The 18984-nt window shown below is 41.8% G+C and overlaps 1 protein-coding gene across 7 annotated transcripts in view; it reads right to left on the bottom strand.

Annotated features, from left to right (window-relative positions):
* The window catches only part of Esyt2 (extended synaptotagmin-like protein 2), an 86757-nt gene that overhangs the window by 37830 nt on the left and 29943 nt on the right, over positions 1-18984 (bottom strand). For 4 of the 7 annotated variants that reach the window (XM_069330550.1, XM_069330546.1, XM_069330551.1 and 1 more), the window contains exons 7-8: positions 17473-17643; positions 5351-5451 (exon numbers count right to left, since the gene is read on the bottom strand). In XM_069330550.1, the coding sequence (XP_069186651.1) occupies positions 5351-5451; positions 17473-17643 (272 nt within the window). Of the gene's footprint in view, positions 1-690; positions 786-4492; positions 4591-5350; positions 5452-7471; positions 7561-17472; positions 17644-18984 lie in introns of all 7 variants that reach the window. The other 3 variants (XM_069330548.1, XM_069330547.1, XM_069330549.1) reach the window with 3 other exon arrangements.

An 18984-nucleotide genomic window follows, 5' to 3' on the forward strand; every position in this document is an offset into this window, starting at 1 on the left:
TTATTTCTTGCAGAAGAGCTTATAACTGACTGGATTCAAAGTGCAGAAATATATATGATTCAGAAAATACTCTTTCAAACATTTGTTTTAGAAAGGAAGAAAATGTTTTAAAGAGGAAATAATATTAGAGAATGAAAAAGATAACTGGGTGAACAGGCAAGATGAAGTGTACTGTGCTGTAGTGTAAACGTGATTACAGGGAAGAATCACTTGCAAGGGAAAAAGAGGACACCTTTAATTCTAATCTGCAGCGATGATTCACGGGCAAATGTGACAACCAATTTACTAGAAAGATTGCAGAAGCTCGCTTAGAAAATATCCGTATTTCAAATAAGCATTTATACTATAAGAAATTGTAGCCTTACTATTTATTTTGCCACTGAAGACCAGATCAAGTTTACCATGAAATATTTGAAAATTATCAACACACCAAAAATTCCAGTTAATCTAATTTCATGAATGATTTATATGCAGCTTTACAGACATCAATGAACTATTTTCAACATTTTTACATATAATCCAATATTTACAGTAAAAAAAGTTTACTGCTAATACAATCAAAAAGCAATTATCAAAAAACGCCTCCAAGCCGAGATACTATAAAACTGATTTACAGCAAATATTTTAAAAATCACACACTGAAGGAAGTCAAGACTTGAATATTCAGCAATAAATTTGCTTCATAATTACCTGAGAATGACGTCATCTTTTGAAAAAGTGTCATGATCTAAAACTTCAAATATTACTGGCACGTTTCCATATCTGGTATCAGTGCTACAAATATACTGTAAAAGCAGGAGAGTGCATGTTAGCAATGAACATGCATCTATAAGAATGTCTCTAAGGTTTGTTAGTTTGGTTGAAGTCTGTTTTTGCCAATGTACTTCTACATAATTACTATTTGAACTTGACAATTAAATTACAACTTGAATATTTCAAATAACGAACAAAGATCAATGACATAAAACAAGAAGTAGACTAACTTTTGCCAAGAACAGACAACAGAGGAACATTAGTATTTTAGTATATGCTGCTTACATGCAGGGTGCACCTAGAAATAAAATATTAATAAGAGGCTACAAAAAGCATGCTACAATATAAACCTTTTGCAATCTACAACAAGATGTATTATTTACATCCTTAATACTGGCATGTAAAAAACCCATGTACGTATTTACAGAATAAAAGTAGAGGCATATGTGCATAAAAAAAATGTATATATATATATATATATATATATAAATATATATACTGTATATATATATATATTATATACTAGTATTTAAATATGCTTTTAATACATACTCAGGAAGAGGAGAGTAAGAGGGTAATGGTACAAATGTTAAGTATTATAATAAAATCCCTTAAAACAGAAACCAAATTCTTGCTCAAAATGATTTTGCAAACTTAAAATTTGTGCTTTATTGTATAGCCAGTTAACAGTAAATGTTTCAAGTTTGAAATACTATTACGATTCCTTCTTGTTCCTTATACCTATACTATTAAAATACATCATACCAAAGGGGCTGGGGAGGACATGTCCAATAAGAATATTTCTAGAGTCCATTAACGTGAAGCATTAAAGGTCCTTTATTCAAAATTACTGTACATGAAATGATAAATAATAATGCAATAACAGCAGCATCCAGAGCATGTTTACCCATAAGATTTTTAAATATTTAATATTCATATAAATGAGGTAAAGCAAGTAATTTTCAAAAGGCACCAAGCCAATAAATGAGGTAAAGGGATGCATTGTTTTAGGGCCACACCATTTTATAAAAATGGATAAGAACATTTAACAAATGCTAATCTCAGAACATACCTTTTTAAGCATCACAGTCAACATCAAAACAAACTACTGTATAGGCAATTAGTTTGAACTAATTTTATAATTTTGCATCTACCGTAGTTGCGACATTTTAGGCAATCGATGATATGGAAATTAAATTCGATATTGGTAGTTTATGCTTTTTCATTCTTAAGGTTTCTCTTCCAATTTTCTCTTCCAATTAAGCCACTCCCTTTAAATATTTATTATTTGCAAATCTATTTATAGGGTTAGAACATTGAGTATACAAATGTTCAAAAATTAATGTTCATGAGTACAGCCATTAGTACAGCTATTTTTGGTCACAAATACAGTATATGTATTATTTCATATAATTTTAGAAAGGTCCTCGATTCAATTCCCACACAAAACAGAGATGCCTCTTTTCACCTAGTATAAAACGGGTAACTGGGAGTTAGGCATTTGTTCTAGGTTGCATCCTGGAAAAGGTCAATCGTCAGGCTGGAAAAAGCTTGATTTAGCTAATAGGCTTCCTGTCTCCAACCAAAGGAAGCCATTTAAATTATTAAAGTGATGCAATTTATGTGCAGATTCATCGCTTGAAATGGTCCAATACATATGGTATGAACTTCACACTTAAATTTTAGTTTCCAAAACACCTGTATATTTAAAGCTTACTTCAGTGATTTTGGTATGAAAATGTCCTGAAATGAATTGTATCAAGCATGAGAAAAAAATATGATAACTAAGATTGGGTGGTGTGAGCTGTGCCATCACAACACAAAATGGTGAAATGATTTAAGATATGACGAAGTACTAATGCTAAAGCTTAGTGACTTTTGTCCTTCAATTTTTCTCTTTATTAGCCAATGTGAATTAAGAAATACATAAGCAAAATATTAAACACAATATTACTTGTGGAAAAAAAAACAAAAACATTCAGAGCCTAAAATTAAGCCAACATGGAATTTTTCAGCTTGCATAAAAAAAAAAAAATTTGGAGTGAGATCTGATCTTTCAATACTATATAGTCTTATGTATACTGAAGTTCATATAAAGCATGCAAGTTAATTTTGTTTCACTGTCAAAAAAAATTCTTGACAAAAGGGATCATACAGGCTTTAATGATAAAAAATACATAATTAAATTATAAACAATGAGCATTTGTTATACTTAAGAGATCAATTATTACACTCCTAGAGTTTGTCACACACTAACAAATGTTATAGAAATTGCAAAAAATAAAAAGGTTCACAATAAATATTCTTGGTTTCCACGCAGTTATATTAAAAAATGGAGGACAAACAATTTATATTTATATGTTAACAAAATAGAACAAGCAGACTTAGTGTTAATGCTCACTTATCGTTTTTGAATACTATTCAACAGATGTCTTGCTGGTCATCAAGCAGGAATACGCCATAACTAAATTTTGTACTGGGACGCCTAAACTGTTCAATGTGTTCCTAACGAGTTTTTAAATTGGATTTCGCACTCATGTTTATCTAAAAACACATTTTCAAGTTTAACGTAATTAAATTTTTGTATTGAAATGCCTAAATTGTTGAATGAGCTTTGCTCATTCAACAATTCTCATACTCATTCAATGAGCTTTGCTCATTCAACCTCATTCAAATAGCTTTGAAGATTCCTAACTCAAATTTAGTGAAATCATTCAAATTCAAAAAGCTTGTTCAAATTGGTAAATCAGATAAATGAAATGAGCAATCAGGCAACTGAGTTTACATATATAGCAACCAAGCAGGCCAACTAGCAAGAGCGTTGTTTGATTGTCACTGATGACGAGCAGTGCTGGTAAGGGCTTGTGTTTATTTGAATGAGCCTTTCAAGAGGGCATTCTGGAATGGGAGTAGCATTTTCCAGCTTCTTCCTTGCACTACTATGACTCGACAGGAAAGTTTAAAATACCCAATGTGCAGATGCAGAATATTGACCTTTCCTGACCATACATGATCCTGTCCACAGAACAAGCAGAACCTTGCCTAAAGGAACAGCCAAGTGATACAGCTCAGAAAATGATCCAATTTTTATATCAGCGCCCTTTTCCATCCATTCTAATTAAGAACAAAATCAGAATTCTACCTAAACTTTGAGTACTGAATTCAAATGAGTGCAATTTGTTATAAAATATACTGTAGTGTAATTAACAATATAATTACTTAAATAGGCAAATAAAATATGCCACTTTTCTACACTGTTGTAGCTTCTCTTTATCAAACACAAATTAACTAGAAGATCTCTGGGCATGTATTCAATATATGAAGGAGTAATAAATCCAGGAATAAATGTGATGTTCCATGAGCAAACATTGAGTGTACTACAGGCACCAATGTATTCACAACATTAAGGTAATATACCAAGAGTAATATGAGGTATGATAGTCCATACGTGTACAAACATTACGTCAAACAGAACTTAGAATATCCACTAAGTCTAAAAGTTTTAGGAAAAAGTTACTCAGACAGGCATTATATTTAATAGAATTTAAATTTTTGGTCTTCAAATTTGGAAAAGGATTGGTTAAGGGCCTTAAATTGTAACCAATACCCACTGGTACAAAATCTATAGCATATATAATCATAAAGCAAGCTCCTTATCAGGCTACAAAACTAAAAATATATTACAAATAATTAATTCCCACAGAGAACATGCTATGTGCTGGGACCTTAAATATGTTACCTCCCCAAAAAATCATCTTTCTTAGCTCCTGGAATGTTAGCATCCCAGTCCCAGCATTCAATAGAGATGGTCTGACGACGAACCACATCACATATTGCCTGTGAGGGGCAGCAGAAAGATTAAAGAACTTAAGAGAGTTAGTAAGAAGCAAATGCTAATGCCAAGTTCTGCCAGGAAGCTCAATTTTAGCACAGTACTCAAGGATAATGGAATACATTACTCCGGTGCACTGAGAAAAGATCGCATGTATAAAGTATGAATATTTCTCCCTTTTGACCGTGCCCTGCCTGGGTAGTAAACTTGTGTCGTGAACCGCAACCGCGTGACAATATCCAGTCTAGTAGTAATGTCAGTAAGAGTGATTTACACAAATATTGATAAAGTTAGTATAATGACTGTTGGGGCTGGCTGTAAAAGATAATTGTAAATAGCAATTAAAACTTTCACAACAAAATTAGTTCAAATTTTTGGCAATTTATGAGTAATATCAGCAATTAGAAACTTTGCCTTATGTAATTTACTAGAAAAAAAGAAAAAGCTCTGAGGAGCATCCAGGAGGCCTTTTTAACAGTGTTAATACGTTAATGTTTATTACCTCCTCTGGTTTTAACTTGCGAGAACAAAATTTTACAAACATTAGCAGAGTATGGAGGTATTAATGTTAATGAATTGAATGTTTTACATCACATGGCATGTAAAAAAAAATATTGATTACATGCCTGTGAATAGATGATTAAACACAGGAGAGGCCCTGCCTTTATGCTCTTAAAAACTATCCTGGGTATAGCATCTGCAGGGTGACAACATCACGAAGCACACCATGCAATCTCTCCTCATCACTCAAGAAACTAGAAGTACCTGCCCAAAAAGTCATCATTCTCATAAGACTTGAGAGGACTATAGTCATAGTCCCAGCACTCTATAGTCACATGTTGTCTTCGAATCACATTTGCTAATGCCTGCACAGAAATCAAGTGTGATAGTTATAAATTGTGTAAACACTTTTGCACACTGAAACTACTGAATTTTGGTGTCGACTTTGTGTTACAACAACACCAATAAGGTTCACAAAACTGCCCGTGTGCAGGGTGCTCAAACTGGACCTTGTATTACCTGAAATAAAAAAACCTTAAAACTATAATTTTACACAAATATATATACAGAAGCTAAAATAGGTACATTACAAGCATAGCAGAAAGCCACTGAAGAGCCCAAGTTAATACTGCCATATTTAACTGCAAGCAAATCATGGAGAAAAGTGCATTAACCTTACAATAGTTATATAAACATGCATTCTATGTATTTATGTCATGCACACTGCATACATACTTGCATGATGGAAGATATGTCAGAGCAAATAATGTTCAAAGGAATAAAATAAAAGATTTAATGCACATGAAGAAAAAAAATTAGATACAAGGTAAATTTCTGTTTAATGTGTATATTGTATGAGGAAATGATAGAATGGGAAGTGAAGTATGGTTGAATTAGTAAAATATAAGCCCTTGTTCATATAAATACAGTAGCATGATAAACATGTACAATATCTGTATATGATAATTATCTTTTGACCCTTAAAGTCAATCATTATATGTCCCTTAAAATGAGCCTTATGGTTTCAAGAATAGTCCACAGGTACATGCACATTATTAGCACCATCCAGCATTGTGTAATTACCCAAGTGATAATTACACAATGCTGAGTGATGCTAATAATGTGCATGTGGTGTGTACTCGCCTAGTTGCGCTTGCAGGGGTTAAGCTCTGGCTCTTTGTTCCCGCCTCTCAACTGTCAATCAACTGGTGCACAGATTCCTGGGCTCTATCATATCTACATTTGAAACTGTGTATGGAGTCAGCCTTCACAATATTACTGCCTAATGCATTCCATTTGTTAACTACCCTGACACTATGAAAAAATTCTTTCTAATGTGTGTGGCTCATTTGGGTACTCAGTTTCCACCTGTGCCCCCTTGTTCGTGTTCCATCAATGCTAAATAGCTTGTCTTTGTCCACCCTATCAGTGTGTGTGAGTGTGTGTGTGTGTGTGTGTGTGTATGTGATTAATTATACATACACACTGTCTGTTGGGTGATGCTAATAATGTGCATGTACTTATGGACAATTCTTGAAACCATAAGGCTCACCTTAAAGGACACAGGATGTAATTACTTAGTGTAATTACTCAAGTGTAGTTACAGGATGAGAGCTACGCTCGTGGTGTCCTGTCTTCCCAGCACACTGTCACATAATGCTTTGAAATTACTGACATGTGCATGTGTTAATTTATATTAATACTGTATTGGTATTACAAAGTAATAATACTTCTAGAATATGCTGAAAAAATCTAATAAATTGATGTACGTATCTGTTTGCAAAAGTAAACAAAACAATATTTACCTTTATGTATGTCTGGTGATGTGTGAATTCAGCAGGATTGACTGACTTAAGTCTGCCCCTCATACTGAATCCCACACTGCACCAAGCCAGCACAAAAGTAGATTTTTTTCATTATTCATTACTTTATTCATATGCAGTATATATGATGACCAAATCACAACTCACAAGATGGAGAAGCAACGACGTTTCGGTTCGTCCTGGACCGAAACACTGTCGCTTCTCCATCTTCCGAGTTGTGGTTTGGTCATCATTTCTTCAGCCACGTTATTGTGACTCATCGTCTGCATGATGTATGTATGTTTGTCTGTATGTTTGTCTGTATGTATATGTATGTATGTATGTATGTATATGTATGTATGTATGTATGTATATGTATGTATGAATATGTATACACTGACTTTGATTACACTTAGCCTTTAAGGGTTAAGGTAATTAGCAATAAATTATGTAAATAATAAATACCTGTAGCTGATAAAAATTAATTAATAATTTTTCTCAGCATTTTGAGAAAAAGTAATATGGTTATGGTGGGGAAAACACTGATATATCTTACTATGAATTATGAATCAAACTTTCTCACCTCCCTAGAAAATCGTCCTTGGCTGGTCCATCATCTACATCGAAAACCTCAAATTCTAATTCTTGGCTCCGAATTACATCGGTCAAGAACTGTCAAATATTAGGTGAAGTAGGGATATAAAACATTTTAGATAAAATAATTAAAAAGAAGCAAAGTAAGATATATTAATCTTTAAAAACAAAAGGGAGAAAATACTGAAAAAAAAAACAAATGACATACACCACACATTCGTATACAGAACTTACATCCATGAATTGACAATTACACAAGGAACACACATTTTAATATGGCATCATCAGAAGTTATCAAGCTAAACAGCTCACCCTCAAAAATCAAAATGACAATGTTACGTGCAAATGGCTCAAACACAACGGCAAAGCTAATTATAGTCATTCAGTTTACATGAATAAATTAAACCATTCACACTGCTTCACACTTGTCATAAAGTACTGTATACACTTGCTGCTAAACCTGATGGATAACTCATTTGAGTGCAGACTAAGCCTGACTTGGCCGAGCACCTGTGATGGATACCCACCTGTGTTACACAATGCACTAAAACCCAATCTAGACAAAAGATTTCATGCCTAGAATATATTCTATATAATTCCTTCCTCAGTATTTGCCAATTCAATAGAAATAAAGTATATACTGTACAGTAAAGATGCTATATTTGTTTGAAAGATAACTTCTAACCAGAGCTACAGAAGATATTAGTTATAGCAATATAATTTATGAGCCAATTTTTTTTATAAATATTCCAAAGATTCAGTGATTCAATGACTTAATTACAGTATTTTCTTTATTTATTGCACAGGCCTTGTGATATAAGTTTTAAAATTAAAGAATCAACAATTTTTTTTTTGGCATAAGCAATAGAAACCACTGAGTGAATCTAGCCTATTTCACTTCAGAACTAAAAAATGATAAATCACTATAGTCTATTAGTGAACCACATTATTCTTCCCTAAGCTTGTGACAAGCAAGTTCTTTATATTAAAGTGACTCATTATAGTTTTGAAGAATTTATACTTGGAATTCTAGCACATCTAAACAAAATTATATTCATATTTAAATAAGGTATCATCTACTGAATGAAAATTCTTTGATTTCTTGTAAATCATCCACTCAAATAATTTGTACTTAATATATAATATAAATGATGAAACTAAATGTTCTTTGTGTGCATTGTTAGCATCTTAAATCACAAGTGTAACAACCTCATGTATAGCAAAAAGATGTCAATCTAAATTAAAAAAAAACCAGCGTTGAATGTAATGAAACGCCATTTTCTGGGTGAGACCCGGAGGCTCCCCGGAGCTTTACCGGCTGATATGCTAATGTCAGACTTTGGCATCAGTCATGTGTATGGAGTTCTAGGGCCTACCGGGGACCACGAGCCAGAACCTGGCCCCCTCAGAGAGGCAAGGGGAGCAATGGCCTATAGAAACCCCCGTGTGGTTGGAAGCATTCTATGTCTGCCATCGACCGGGTCAAGCATCCAGAAAGGTAAGCATTCCAAAACAAACCCCTATTCTGGTGAAAATTGCTACCTAAGCCGAACTAGTGAATAGAACTCTTCAACAGAAAACACGGAAACTAGTATGACGTCATACGTCACCGCGCCGCTGTCTGCGCAGCTCCCCCCTCCCCGGGAGGGGGAAGGGGGAGCCCCAGACCTCCCACGCCGGCTATCCACCCATCAGTTCTGAGGCTGGATGTCAAAACACGCGAAAAACGCCGACCGGAGGGAGGGAGGGTTGCCGGGGAGCCTCCGGGTCTCACCCAGAAAATGGCGTTTCATTACATTCAACGCTGGTTTTCTGGGGGGAGCCCCGTCGGCTCCCCGGAGCTAACTACCCACAGAGGAAGGTCAAAGGGACAAAACCGGGAGGCGGACACCACGCACCCCCCAAGGAGGCGAGACAACCGGCAGCAAACGCCAACCCAAGGCGCCACAGCCCCGAAAATCCCGGGAACAACACGAGAACCACGAGCAGCAAGGCCCCTGCACGAACACCAAAAATCCATGCCCGAAAGACTGCAAGGCCACGTCGCCCAGACGGCAGCGAGAGCAGCGAAGCCACGAACGCCACAGGCATGAGGGAAGAACACAGGCAGCGTAGCCGCAAGAACACGGCTGACCACCCGGGACACCATCACCCGCGAACCGGGAAGAACAGAACCGGATCAACGCAAAACGCGCTCCGGACCCAAACGCCGTGGCACGCAAACAACAGCAGAGGGCCGCCACTGAACACAAAAACGACACACCCCCGGCCCGACCAACAAAGCACCAACAAACCCTGGACCCCTCCAGAATGCAGCAGCCCCACCCCGCGCCAGAAAAGATGGAGACTGCTGCCATCAAACAACCAAAACGCTAAAACCGAAGGAGCAAGAAAACACAGCGAACCGACCCCCAGAGGCAAAGGCCCAAAGGAAAGAGCCGACGAAAAAACACACCGGAACCGAAGGGGCACTACCAACCGAGGAGAAGACAGAGCACGCTGACCAGAGACCAGGATGGTGCAAGCGGCGCACGAACAGGCCGGAGGTGAAATGACGCACAAGACAGCTGACTAACGGTGCAGAAGCAACACCAAGACCGAAAGCAAGCTGAAGCGGCTCCGCCTGCGCCGCACGAAAAGAGGCGACAGTATGTGGCAAGACGACGGCCCCCAACCCCCACTAGAAAACCAAGCCGAGAGTAAACCAAGCCAACAAGAAGGACCCACCGAAGAAGGGACAGGAAAAGGAAGGACCGCCAAAATACCCCATACTGCCGCCAAGAAAGCACGCAGGTGGGACACCTACCACAAAGCCACCCGACCACCAACCGGAGGCGAGACCACGAGGCAGAACATAAGCAGCCCCGACAAGGCCCCCCCGAGCCCAGGAAAAAGGCGGAGCCGCGAGAAGATCTCGGGCGCGACCACCGAAACCCAGGCGGCACAAGATGGAACGTCTGCCGAACAGAAAAACTCCGAAGCATGCAAGCCCGCCAGGAGTTCAGAAACGACGGGTCCGACGCGAGACATCGCAAGAACCCCCCCAAAAAAATAACAACAACAACCGGCCGGGCAAGCTAGGAAAACCAAAGAAGGCGGAAGGGTCGCCGCCAGAACAGGACCCGAACCAAGGGGCACGAACAACTGCAACAGACCGAGACAAAGAAGCACATCACAGGACACAGGCTGACAAACGCCTAAGAACACACGCAGAACATTCCTGCTGCAGAAGAGGCAGGAAGAAAGAGCAGAAGCACAAAAAAAAAAAAAACCAGGAGAACAACCAGGGGTGGACAATCAGGCAGGGACAAAAACCCCACGCAATCCCCAGGCACAAAACGGCAGCAAAGCGCCACTCCACAACCGGACACAGGAACAAGGACACGCCACCGTGAAACACGGTACCAATGCTCACGTGCAGCAGCAGCAGCAACAGGCACCACTGCAACATGCAACATGTAAATAGCAACTCCCCTCTGCAAAGGCAGAGAACGGAGCAGGCAGACCCCAGACAGGGCCAACGGAGACACGACAAAACCCTGCAGGCCCAGAAACCTGCACCAGGCGACCGACGGCGGAGAAACCCCGCTCGATACCTGCTGGATGAGGTACTGGGAGCTCTTTTACACCTCAAGCCCGGCCCAAGGTCAGGCCAGACCGGCCAGAGGATGGCCCACCAGGCAGCTGCTAGGAGCAGTCCACCGGCCCACATACCCCCACAACCAGGACGGGCCGGAACTGCCATACGAAAACAGGCCAGTGCGCCCTGGAAGTCCACGGACGAACCAGCAAGAAGGCTTATGCTCGCAAGTAGGTCGTGTAACAAGCACAGACCACTGATGGTAATACAGTGTTCCCCAAAAGTGCCAATAGCACCACTGCACTCCACTGGTACTATCCCGCAAGTTCTACCAGATAGGCGGGACCCAAGAGCCAGAGCTCAAATCCTGCAAGCACAGCCAGGAGCCTCACCAGGTGAGTACAGAACCAACCCTACAACCCCCACACCTCACAACATTAAAAAAGGAGGGTCCCCTGAACGACTCCAGCATGGGTTGGACATGCACATGAGGGGGACAGGAAGGGGTGATAAAGGGACAGTCACTGGTGTGCGAACGGTCTCAGTCGTACAAAATTATACCTAAATAAAGACAGGTATATGAACACCGCCGCATCCAGCGCCCGGCCAAAAGACGCCAGACCGCAGAAACTCACCTGGCGAATGGTGGCTCGAACTTGACACGACTCAACCGTGCCCAGAAGAACTTGGGAGCACCGCCAGGTGAAGACGCCAGAGCCGGACCCGCAGGAGAACAGGGAGAGGCGAAGGAGGCGGTCCACACCCATGACACAGAAAACCGCGGTGTCCTCCCCACAACTGGGAACCAGGACACCCCTGGCGCAAAGGGGCACATACCGCAGCCAGGGAGAAGAACGAGAGGCGAAGCACTGTAGCAAAAAAGGGCGCAAAAACCCCAGCACTGAACCATCGCCCAGACCAAAACAAACTCCACGGCGCATGCGCATAACACGCTGGCCGAACCGCACACCCTCCCTGCGGGAAGGCGCCAGCCAGGACTATTGCACGAGAAAAAGAGCCAAAAGAGGAAGCAGGAACAATAAAACCGGCCAAAGAAGCAAAGAGCCCAAAAAAAGGGAACCCAAACGGGCGACAAGTAGCCCAAACGGGCGACAAGTAGCCCAAACGGCCGACAAATAGCCCAACCGGGCGACAAGTAGCCCAACCGGGCGACAAGTAGCCCAACCGGGCGACAAGTAGCCCAACCGGGCGACAAGTAGCCCAACAGGGCGACAAGTAGCCCAACAGGGCGACAAGTAGCCCAACAGGGCGACAAGTAGCCCAACAGGGCGACAAGTACTAGGAGCCGACAGACGTTCCAATAATGCGGGAAGTAGCGAAAAACCTTCCCGTACCCTCGAGAACACAGAAGCCAACACTAGTCCCGAAGGCACACGAAGGCGCAGGCGCACCCGAGATCAAAAGTCACGCAGAACCCCATCGAACGGGGAAACATGACAAAAACACCGTCCCAAAAAGCGGGGGAGGAAACATCCACCCACAGGACGGAACCAACCGACTCAAAGGCCAAGGAACCGAGCCCGGGGAGGGGCCGACGTCCAACAGCACGTACGGCGAGTGGGGAGGAAAGACCCCACTCCGCGTAACCACAAGCCCCGCCGAGAGGGGGATAAAACCCCCCACGGGGTCTAACGGGGCCAAGGCCCCCCCAAGTCAGCCCCTCCCCAGCCCCGGGAACCTACACGACAGGCCCCGGGGCCGAGCCGTTCCCCCAAAGCCCCGGCCATACCAGAAAACCGGGGCAGCCGTGAAAACACTAAGGAAGGGAGCCCACTGGCAGACTCATACAACACGGCTGGAGGAACAGGCCCAAATGCCCCCGTCACTACCCCGGAAGGGGAATTCCCCGAGACTGCCCGAGTCTCAACACCACCAAACACCCCGCCCTGAACCTACAGACGGTAAGGAACCGGATACAGGCAGGAAGGGTGAACCAGGGGAAAGACAAGGGGGCGTGGATGGAACCGAAGCAACCAACACCCCCAAGTCCCAAAACGAAATACAACGGGGCAGCCCCGGGGCTCCCGGGGAGGAAACCACGAGAACGTTGCCACCACCAAGGCTCAAGTGCAACGCCCCTGCTGCCCGCACCCGCTTTGTTAGCACAACTGGGTAACCGAGCCACAACGAGCAACCAAACTCGCAGGACACCGGGTCGAAGGTGTCACCGACCCCACAGGCAGCAGACGGAGGCAAAACAGAGAGGCACCCAGAGACAAAAGGTGAGAGCAACCCTCAAACTCGCTGGAAGCGAGGGGGGGGCTCTGGGGTCACATCCATCGGACCCGCGCGCCCCCAGGGGTTTCCCAGGGTCCCGAGCGTTTACTTTAAGAGGACTCGCGCTCAGGTAATCCCAGGCAGGGTACTGCTAACCGGCACCCAAGCTACCAAACAACTTTCTAAGAGCTGAACCCCCGGGACGTGTACACTCACGGGGACCTAGCAGGGGGTACCACCAGAAATACTCAGAACACAAGGGACACAAGGGGCAAGAACGAAGGCAGACCCCCCCACCAGGTATATAAACAAAAGAAAAAGAAAACCCCGCAAGAGGACAGCGTACCCAAGCGGAACAGAGCCGGCCGCTATGATTGGTAAAGACAAGCTGCACAGTACCCCGCGCCCCACCAGTGCAAACACTGCCCCTTACTCTAAGGCGAACAAGGGAGACAGAACACCCGAGCACACAAAGAGCGGCCGAAAACCAAGCAGTAAACGGCCAAGCAGGGGCAGGACCCAAGGAACTTGTGGAAGGTGGCCCCAAGCCCCAAGGGCAGTACTTACAGGGCACCTAGGGAAGGGAACCCTAGGCGCATGCAGCCCGAGTACTGAAGAATCACACCCGGCTCACGCACCACCTAGAAAACAGACACCACACTCTAGGTACAGTGCTGAAACAACCACTGGAGCCGGAGCACATAACCATTGCCTATAGCATCAGCCGAAGAACTGATGGGTGGATAGCCGGCGTGGGAGGTCTGGGGCTCCCCCTTCCCCCTCCCGGGGAGGGGGGAGCTGCGCAGACAGCGGCGCGGTGACGTATGACGTCATACTAGTTTCCGTGTTTTCTGTTGAAGAGTTCTATTCACTAGTTCGGCTTAGGTAGCAATTTTCACCAGAATAGGGGTTTGTTTTGGAATGCTTACCTTTCTGGATGCTTGACCCGGTCGATGGCAGACATAGAATGCTTCCAACCACACGGGGGTTTCTATAGGCCATTGCTCCCCTTGCCTCTCTGAGGGGGCCAGGTTCTGGCTCGTGGTCCCCGGTAGGCCCTAGAACTCCATACACATGACTGATGCCAAAGTCTGACATTAGCATATCAGCCGGTAAAGCTCCGGGGAGCCGACGGGGCTCCCCCCAGAAATATGTAATAGAACTGGCATTTCCTTTTGGAACAATTATATTTTTTTTGTTTACTGCAAGATAAATGTATTATGAGCAAGGAACTTAAATCAAGATTCATTCTGTTCAAGCAAATGTGCACAGGAATTTATGTTTTTTTTATTTTAAGCAAAGAAAATGCATAATCAATAAATATCAAATTATGCTAATGCAACTGAAGACTTCTGAATAAATGAAAATGAACATCTATGTAAATTTATTATGAAGTTGAAACCTGTTAAAAATATACATATATATATAAAATAATTGTTATTCTCAAGAGATCATCTTGGAACATGTACATTTCTTTATTATATCAACATCTTAAAGAATCTAATGACAGTTGGTTTGGAAACTCCAGCAAATATGTCACTACCAATGTGAATGTCTTTTCAGATGACTGAATACAGGTCTAAGTGCAATGTAAGACCCAAGTTTTGTGAATATGGAAGTGTGCAGAACAAGAATTAAGGAACGCTAACATATGGATATGTGCACAGATACGGAACATGTAATTTATTACTTAATTTTGTCAGCTGGTTTAAATGAAACCAGCTGTATGTCTGGATAACTGTTTCAGTGCCCTCGGATATTGCATCAAATTTAATACGTACCAGTACAGACACTCATTAACTGTTCTCTTGTGCATACAGTACATGGACATACACATGGCCATTTGCATGTAAGTTATGGTGTTCCCTAACCAAAAAAAGTTGGATATAGGATAATGATACTATTTGAATGAATGTCATGGTGTACTGTGTCATGGTGTGCCGTGTCATAAGGAGTCACTGCAGTCAGCCTGTTGGTTCATTCTAGGCAGAACCCATCTAGACCCCACTCCTCTCCCCCAATTTACCATTTAGGCTTTTACCATTAGCTACTGTACACCATTTATCTCAATGTTGGCCACAGTTTAATCCACTCCTCTATCACCTTATTAAACCAATACATCCCCATATTAATTAATTACCAGGTAATTAATTATATCCTTCTTGAATCGGAACTTCTCCAGCTAATAGCCATTGTTAAGGACTCTGACCTGGGTCGTGATTCATCAAGCACTAACCACTTACAAAACCTGTACATCTTTCTTCAACCATGACAGCTTTGTTTACATTTATTAAGCAGTTCATGAGCTCCAAAATACTACGAGGTTGTTTATAATAACAATAACTTTAGGTTGTAAAGCTTCGAAGCTCATAAACTGCTTAATGTATGTAAACAAAGCTGCTGTGATTAAGGAAAGATGAAGCACATAAACGGTGATTAAGGTTTCGTAAGTTGTTGCATAAATGCTCGATAAATCCTAGCTCAAGCCTGATAGTTTAAAGACCATTCTTATATCTCCCCCCATTGATACCCCTTCATCCACTAGAAGCCCTCGATCACATATTCCCTTGCCCTGTGCCCCCTCCAAGGAATACAACCCGGGCTTTCATAACCTCTCCTCATGTGGGAGCTCCCGAACACCAGGTCACCCTATGTTTGATTTTCTCAAGGTAATCTATGTCCACACTGTTATACGGTGACCAGAATTGGATGGTGTAGTCTAAGTAGGGCCTCACCAGAGCCAAATTGAAAGAATGTTTGCGCTTTTATTGCTGATGTTCCTAGTTATAAATCAAAATATTCTATTCACTTTGTTATGCACAATGATACACTGAAGCCTAGGGTTCAGATCACTGTCACTTATGACCCCCATGTCTTTTTCCACAAATTATTTTGCCTTAAGATACATCATTCATCCAACAGATGGTGCCAGTCATTTCACAGGTTTAATTTTTGCACTCGATATTAAACGTCATCTGCCACTTTCTTTCCAGTTCTACAATGTGATGAGGTCTTTCTGGCATCCCCAAAGCAGATCTCTAGGGCAAACCACTAGTTATATTTCTACACTCTGACTTAATGCCTGTTTATGTCAACTTTCCTTCCAATCCTTCAGTTAGGCTCTAATCCAATTAAGAACATTTGGTCCAATACTGTGGGCCTTAACTTCCCTGATTAACCTCATGAGGGGTACGGTGTCAAAGGCATTACTAAAATGATAAATTGACTTATCATAACCCCCTCTTCACAATTGGTCTTTCTATTGTCTTAAAAAATTAATGTCTTTCTGACATTAGTCTTGTGACATATCTCTAGATATTCTAAGTAGTTGTTTACTACGTAAGGGGTGACTGGAAGTATGATTCACTTCTGTGATCTAACCATGTTGGTTGCTGGGAGTGATGGCGGAGGGGAGGGGGGGGTTGTTTATCTTAAGAGGGTAAGGGGTCACCATTCCTGTTGGGTCCTGCTCTGTCTAGCCGCTTCTGACTTTCATCTCATTTCTGTGTATTCTGTGTTTGGTTCTGGGTCAGCCCTATGCATGCTCCTACTATTTCAGACATGTTTTCCCAATCCAAACATTCTACTGGCAATATGCTTGTGTAAGCACATGCATTTATAGATCAAAGCATACATGCGCATGTACATATGTATGTATTCATCCATGCAAGTGTGTATGTGTATGCAAGATCTTTAGTTCTTGTGCACTTTGGTCCACTTCTGTTCACTTCCATGCATGCCTTGTATATGCAAATATTCACAGGTTTTATAAGTATATTTATGTGTAATACTCCAAGTGACTGTAAATAATTGATTCATTGTCAGCTCTGAGCACCCATGTTTCCATAAATTGTATAATTTAATGAAATGAAGAGTTAATGGATTCAGTGAAGGCCATGCATGATCAAGTGCCTTAACAAATTCAACCAAATTCAATGTACCAGTTACAATTTTACAGAGCTGTCATATTACATGAATGTAAAGAAATTAGCTCACTGGAAACAGATTATCTCAGGGCTGCATTTGAATAATAATTAGTCTTAAGAGGGACAAAATAATATGTGCAGGTAATCCTTTATGACAATGTTCACCATTCAGCTCCAAATGGCAAAAACAAACAATTGTGACTCAAATAACCTGAGAAGGTAATGATAAAGAGTGGAGCAACTAACCTCACAGTAGTAGTCCCACTTGGGGTTGATAGTGTTGTTGATGGTCTTGGTCTGGAACTTTTGGGCACCCAAACGTAAGATGCAGTACGGATCAGACTTACCCATACCCATAATGCCAACATCTTTCTTCATCAGATTATGGGCTTCTATGACATTAATTCGAAGGACGCCCTAGAAGGTTATAATCTTTTACTACTGTGCTACTAGAAGCCAGAAATAAACGAAGCCGTACTATAATTAAAGATGGCAAATAAGACTTTAAAAAATTCAAACTTACAGGTTGTGACGATAATCTCCTTCAAGAGATTGAGCCTGCTCTTCCCTTCATAATTACGTCGTCACAATTATATAAAAGACTATGGAAGAAATGTCAAACAACGACAACAACACCAGCACCAGCAAGGCTTGCCAGGGTGAGCAGAAACGTATGCATCCAGCCACCTGTTCGAACTCCAACCACCAAACTACCCGTTGATCGCTACGGCTCCGCTGATTGGTCGCCGGTCTGGCTGCACCTGCACTCGCCCCCAATACTACCTGATGTCTGGGGTCGCCCCAACATCAGTCCTCAGAATGTTCCGTGCTTTCGTAGCCAGCACTCCTCCCAGCTAGACTCTAGAGTGTACTGAGAGAGGTGGTGGCTTTAAGCCAATATTCCAGCACCTCCCACTTAACTTTTGTGTTGCACTTCTTGTTATTTTGCCTTAACGTAACTTTTCATTTTGTCATTTAAGTATTCTTATTATTTTGATTCATTGATTTTATTATAAAAATTTGTTTGTGCATTATTTTCATGTTTTGATTTATTTAACGTAATTAAAATTTCATTGTTAAAGTTTACTTGTGTTTTGTGTGTCTTCTCCTTACCTTACCACAGACGAAGTTCCAGTTTTCTATTTTTTTTTATAACTATGTGACGAGGCCATACCCCTAGCCTTAAACAGCCGAACACCAACGCGTTACCGTCACAAGTTATATGGGGGCCTGTCCTAGGAGCCTCACTCAGGTACTGGTGCCAAGTGGTAATTTATGGTAAGCGTATTTAACTCTGTTAACGTAGCTTTACTATTTTTCATTCAATTTCATTTTTTATAAGGTGCGGTGTATTGTGCATTACGAGAGTAACATTAGTGAAGGTGAGACAACTTTGGATTACGTGGTGACTGTAGGCCGCAGTCATACTCTTAATTGGTCATCTCTCCCTCCTTGTTATTACTCGTATTTACCATCTATGTCCCTTGAATATTTCTCATTCTGACAGATCATCATATTGGTACCCTGGTACTGTGGTCTGCCCCGGGTCAAGAGTACCCAATCTTCTGCAATCTGACTGTAGGAGGATAAAGAGGGCCATAGTTCCTCTAGCTCGAACTTTAGTTGCTGAATTGGGACCTCAGCAGCAGTTCTCGTCACCAGTTGACACCTCGCACCCCTACACGTCAGTCAGAGATGATGATACATACAACGGTAGGGAATTAGCTTATTTTTTCAGAGCACAAAAGTTCGCTAATT

This window comes from Procambarus clarkii, chromosome 24 (genome assembly GCF_040958095.1).
Source record: "Procambarus clarkii isolate CNS0578487 chromosome 24, FALCON_Pclarkii_2.0, whole genome shotgun sequence".
Lineage (NCBI taxonomy): Eukaryota > Metazoa > Arthropoda > Malacostraca > Decapoda > Cambaridae > Procambarus > Procambarus clarkii.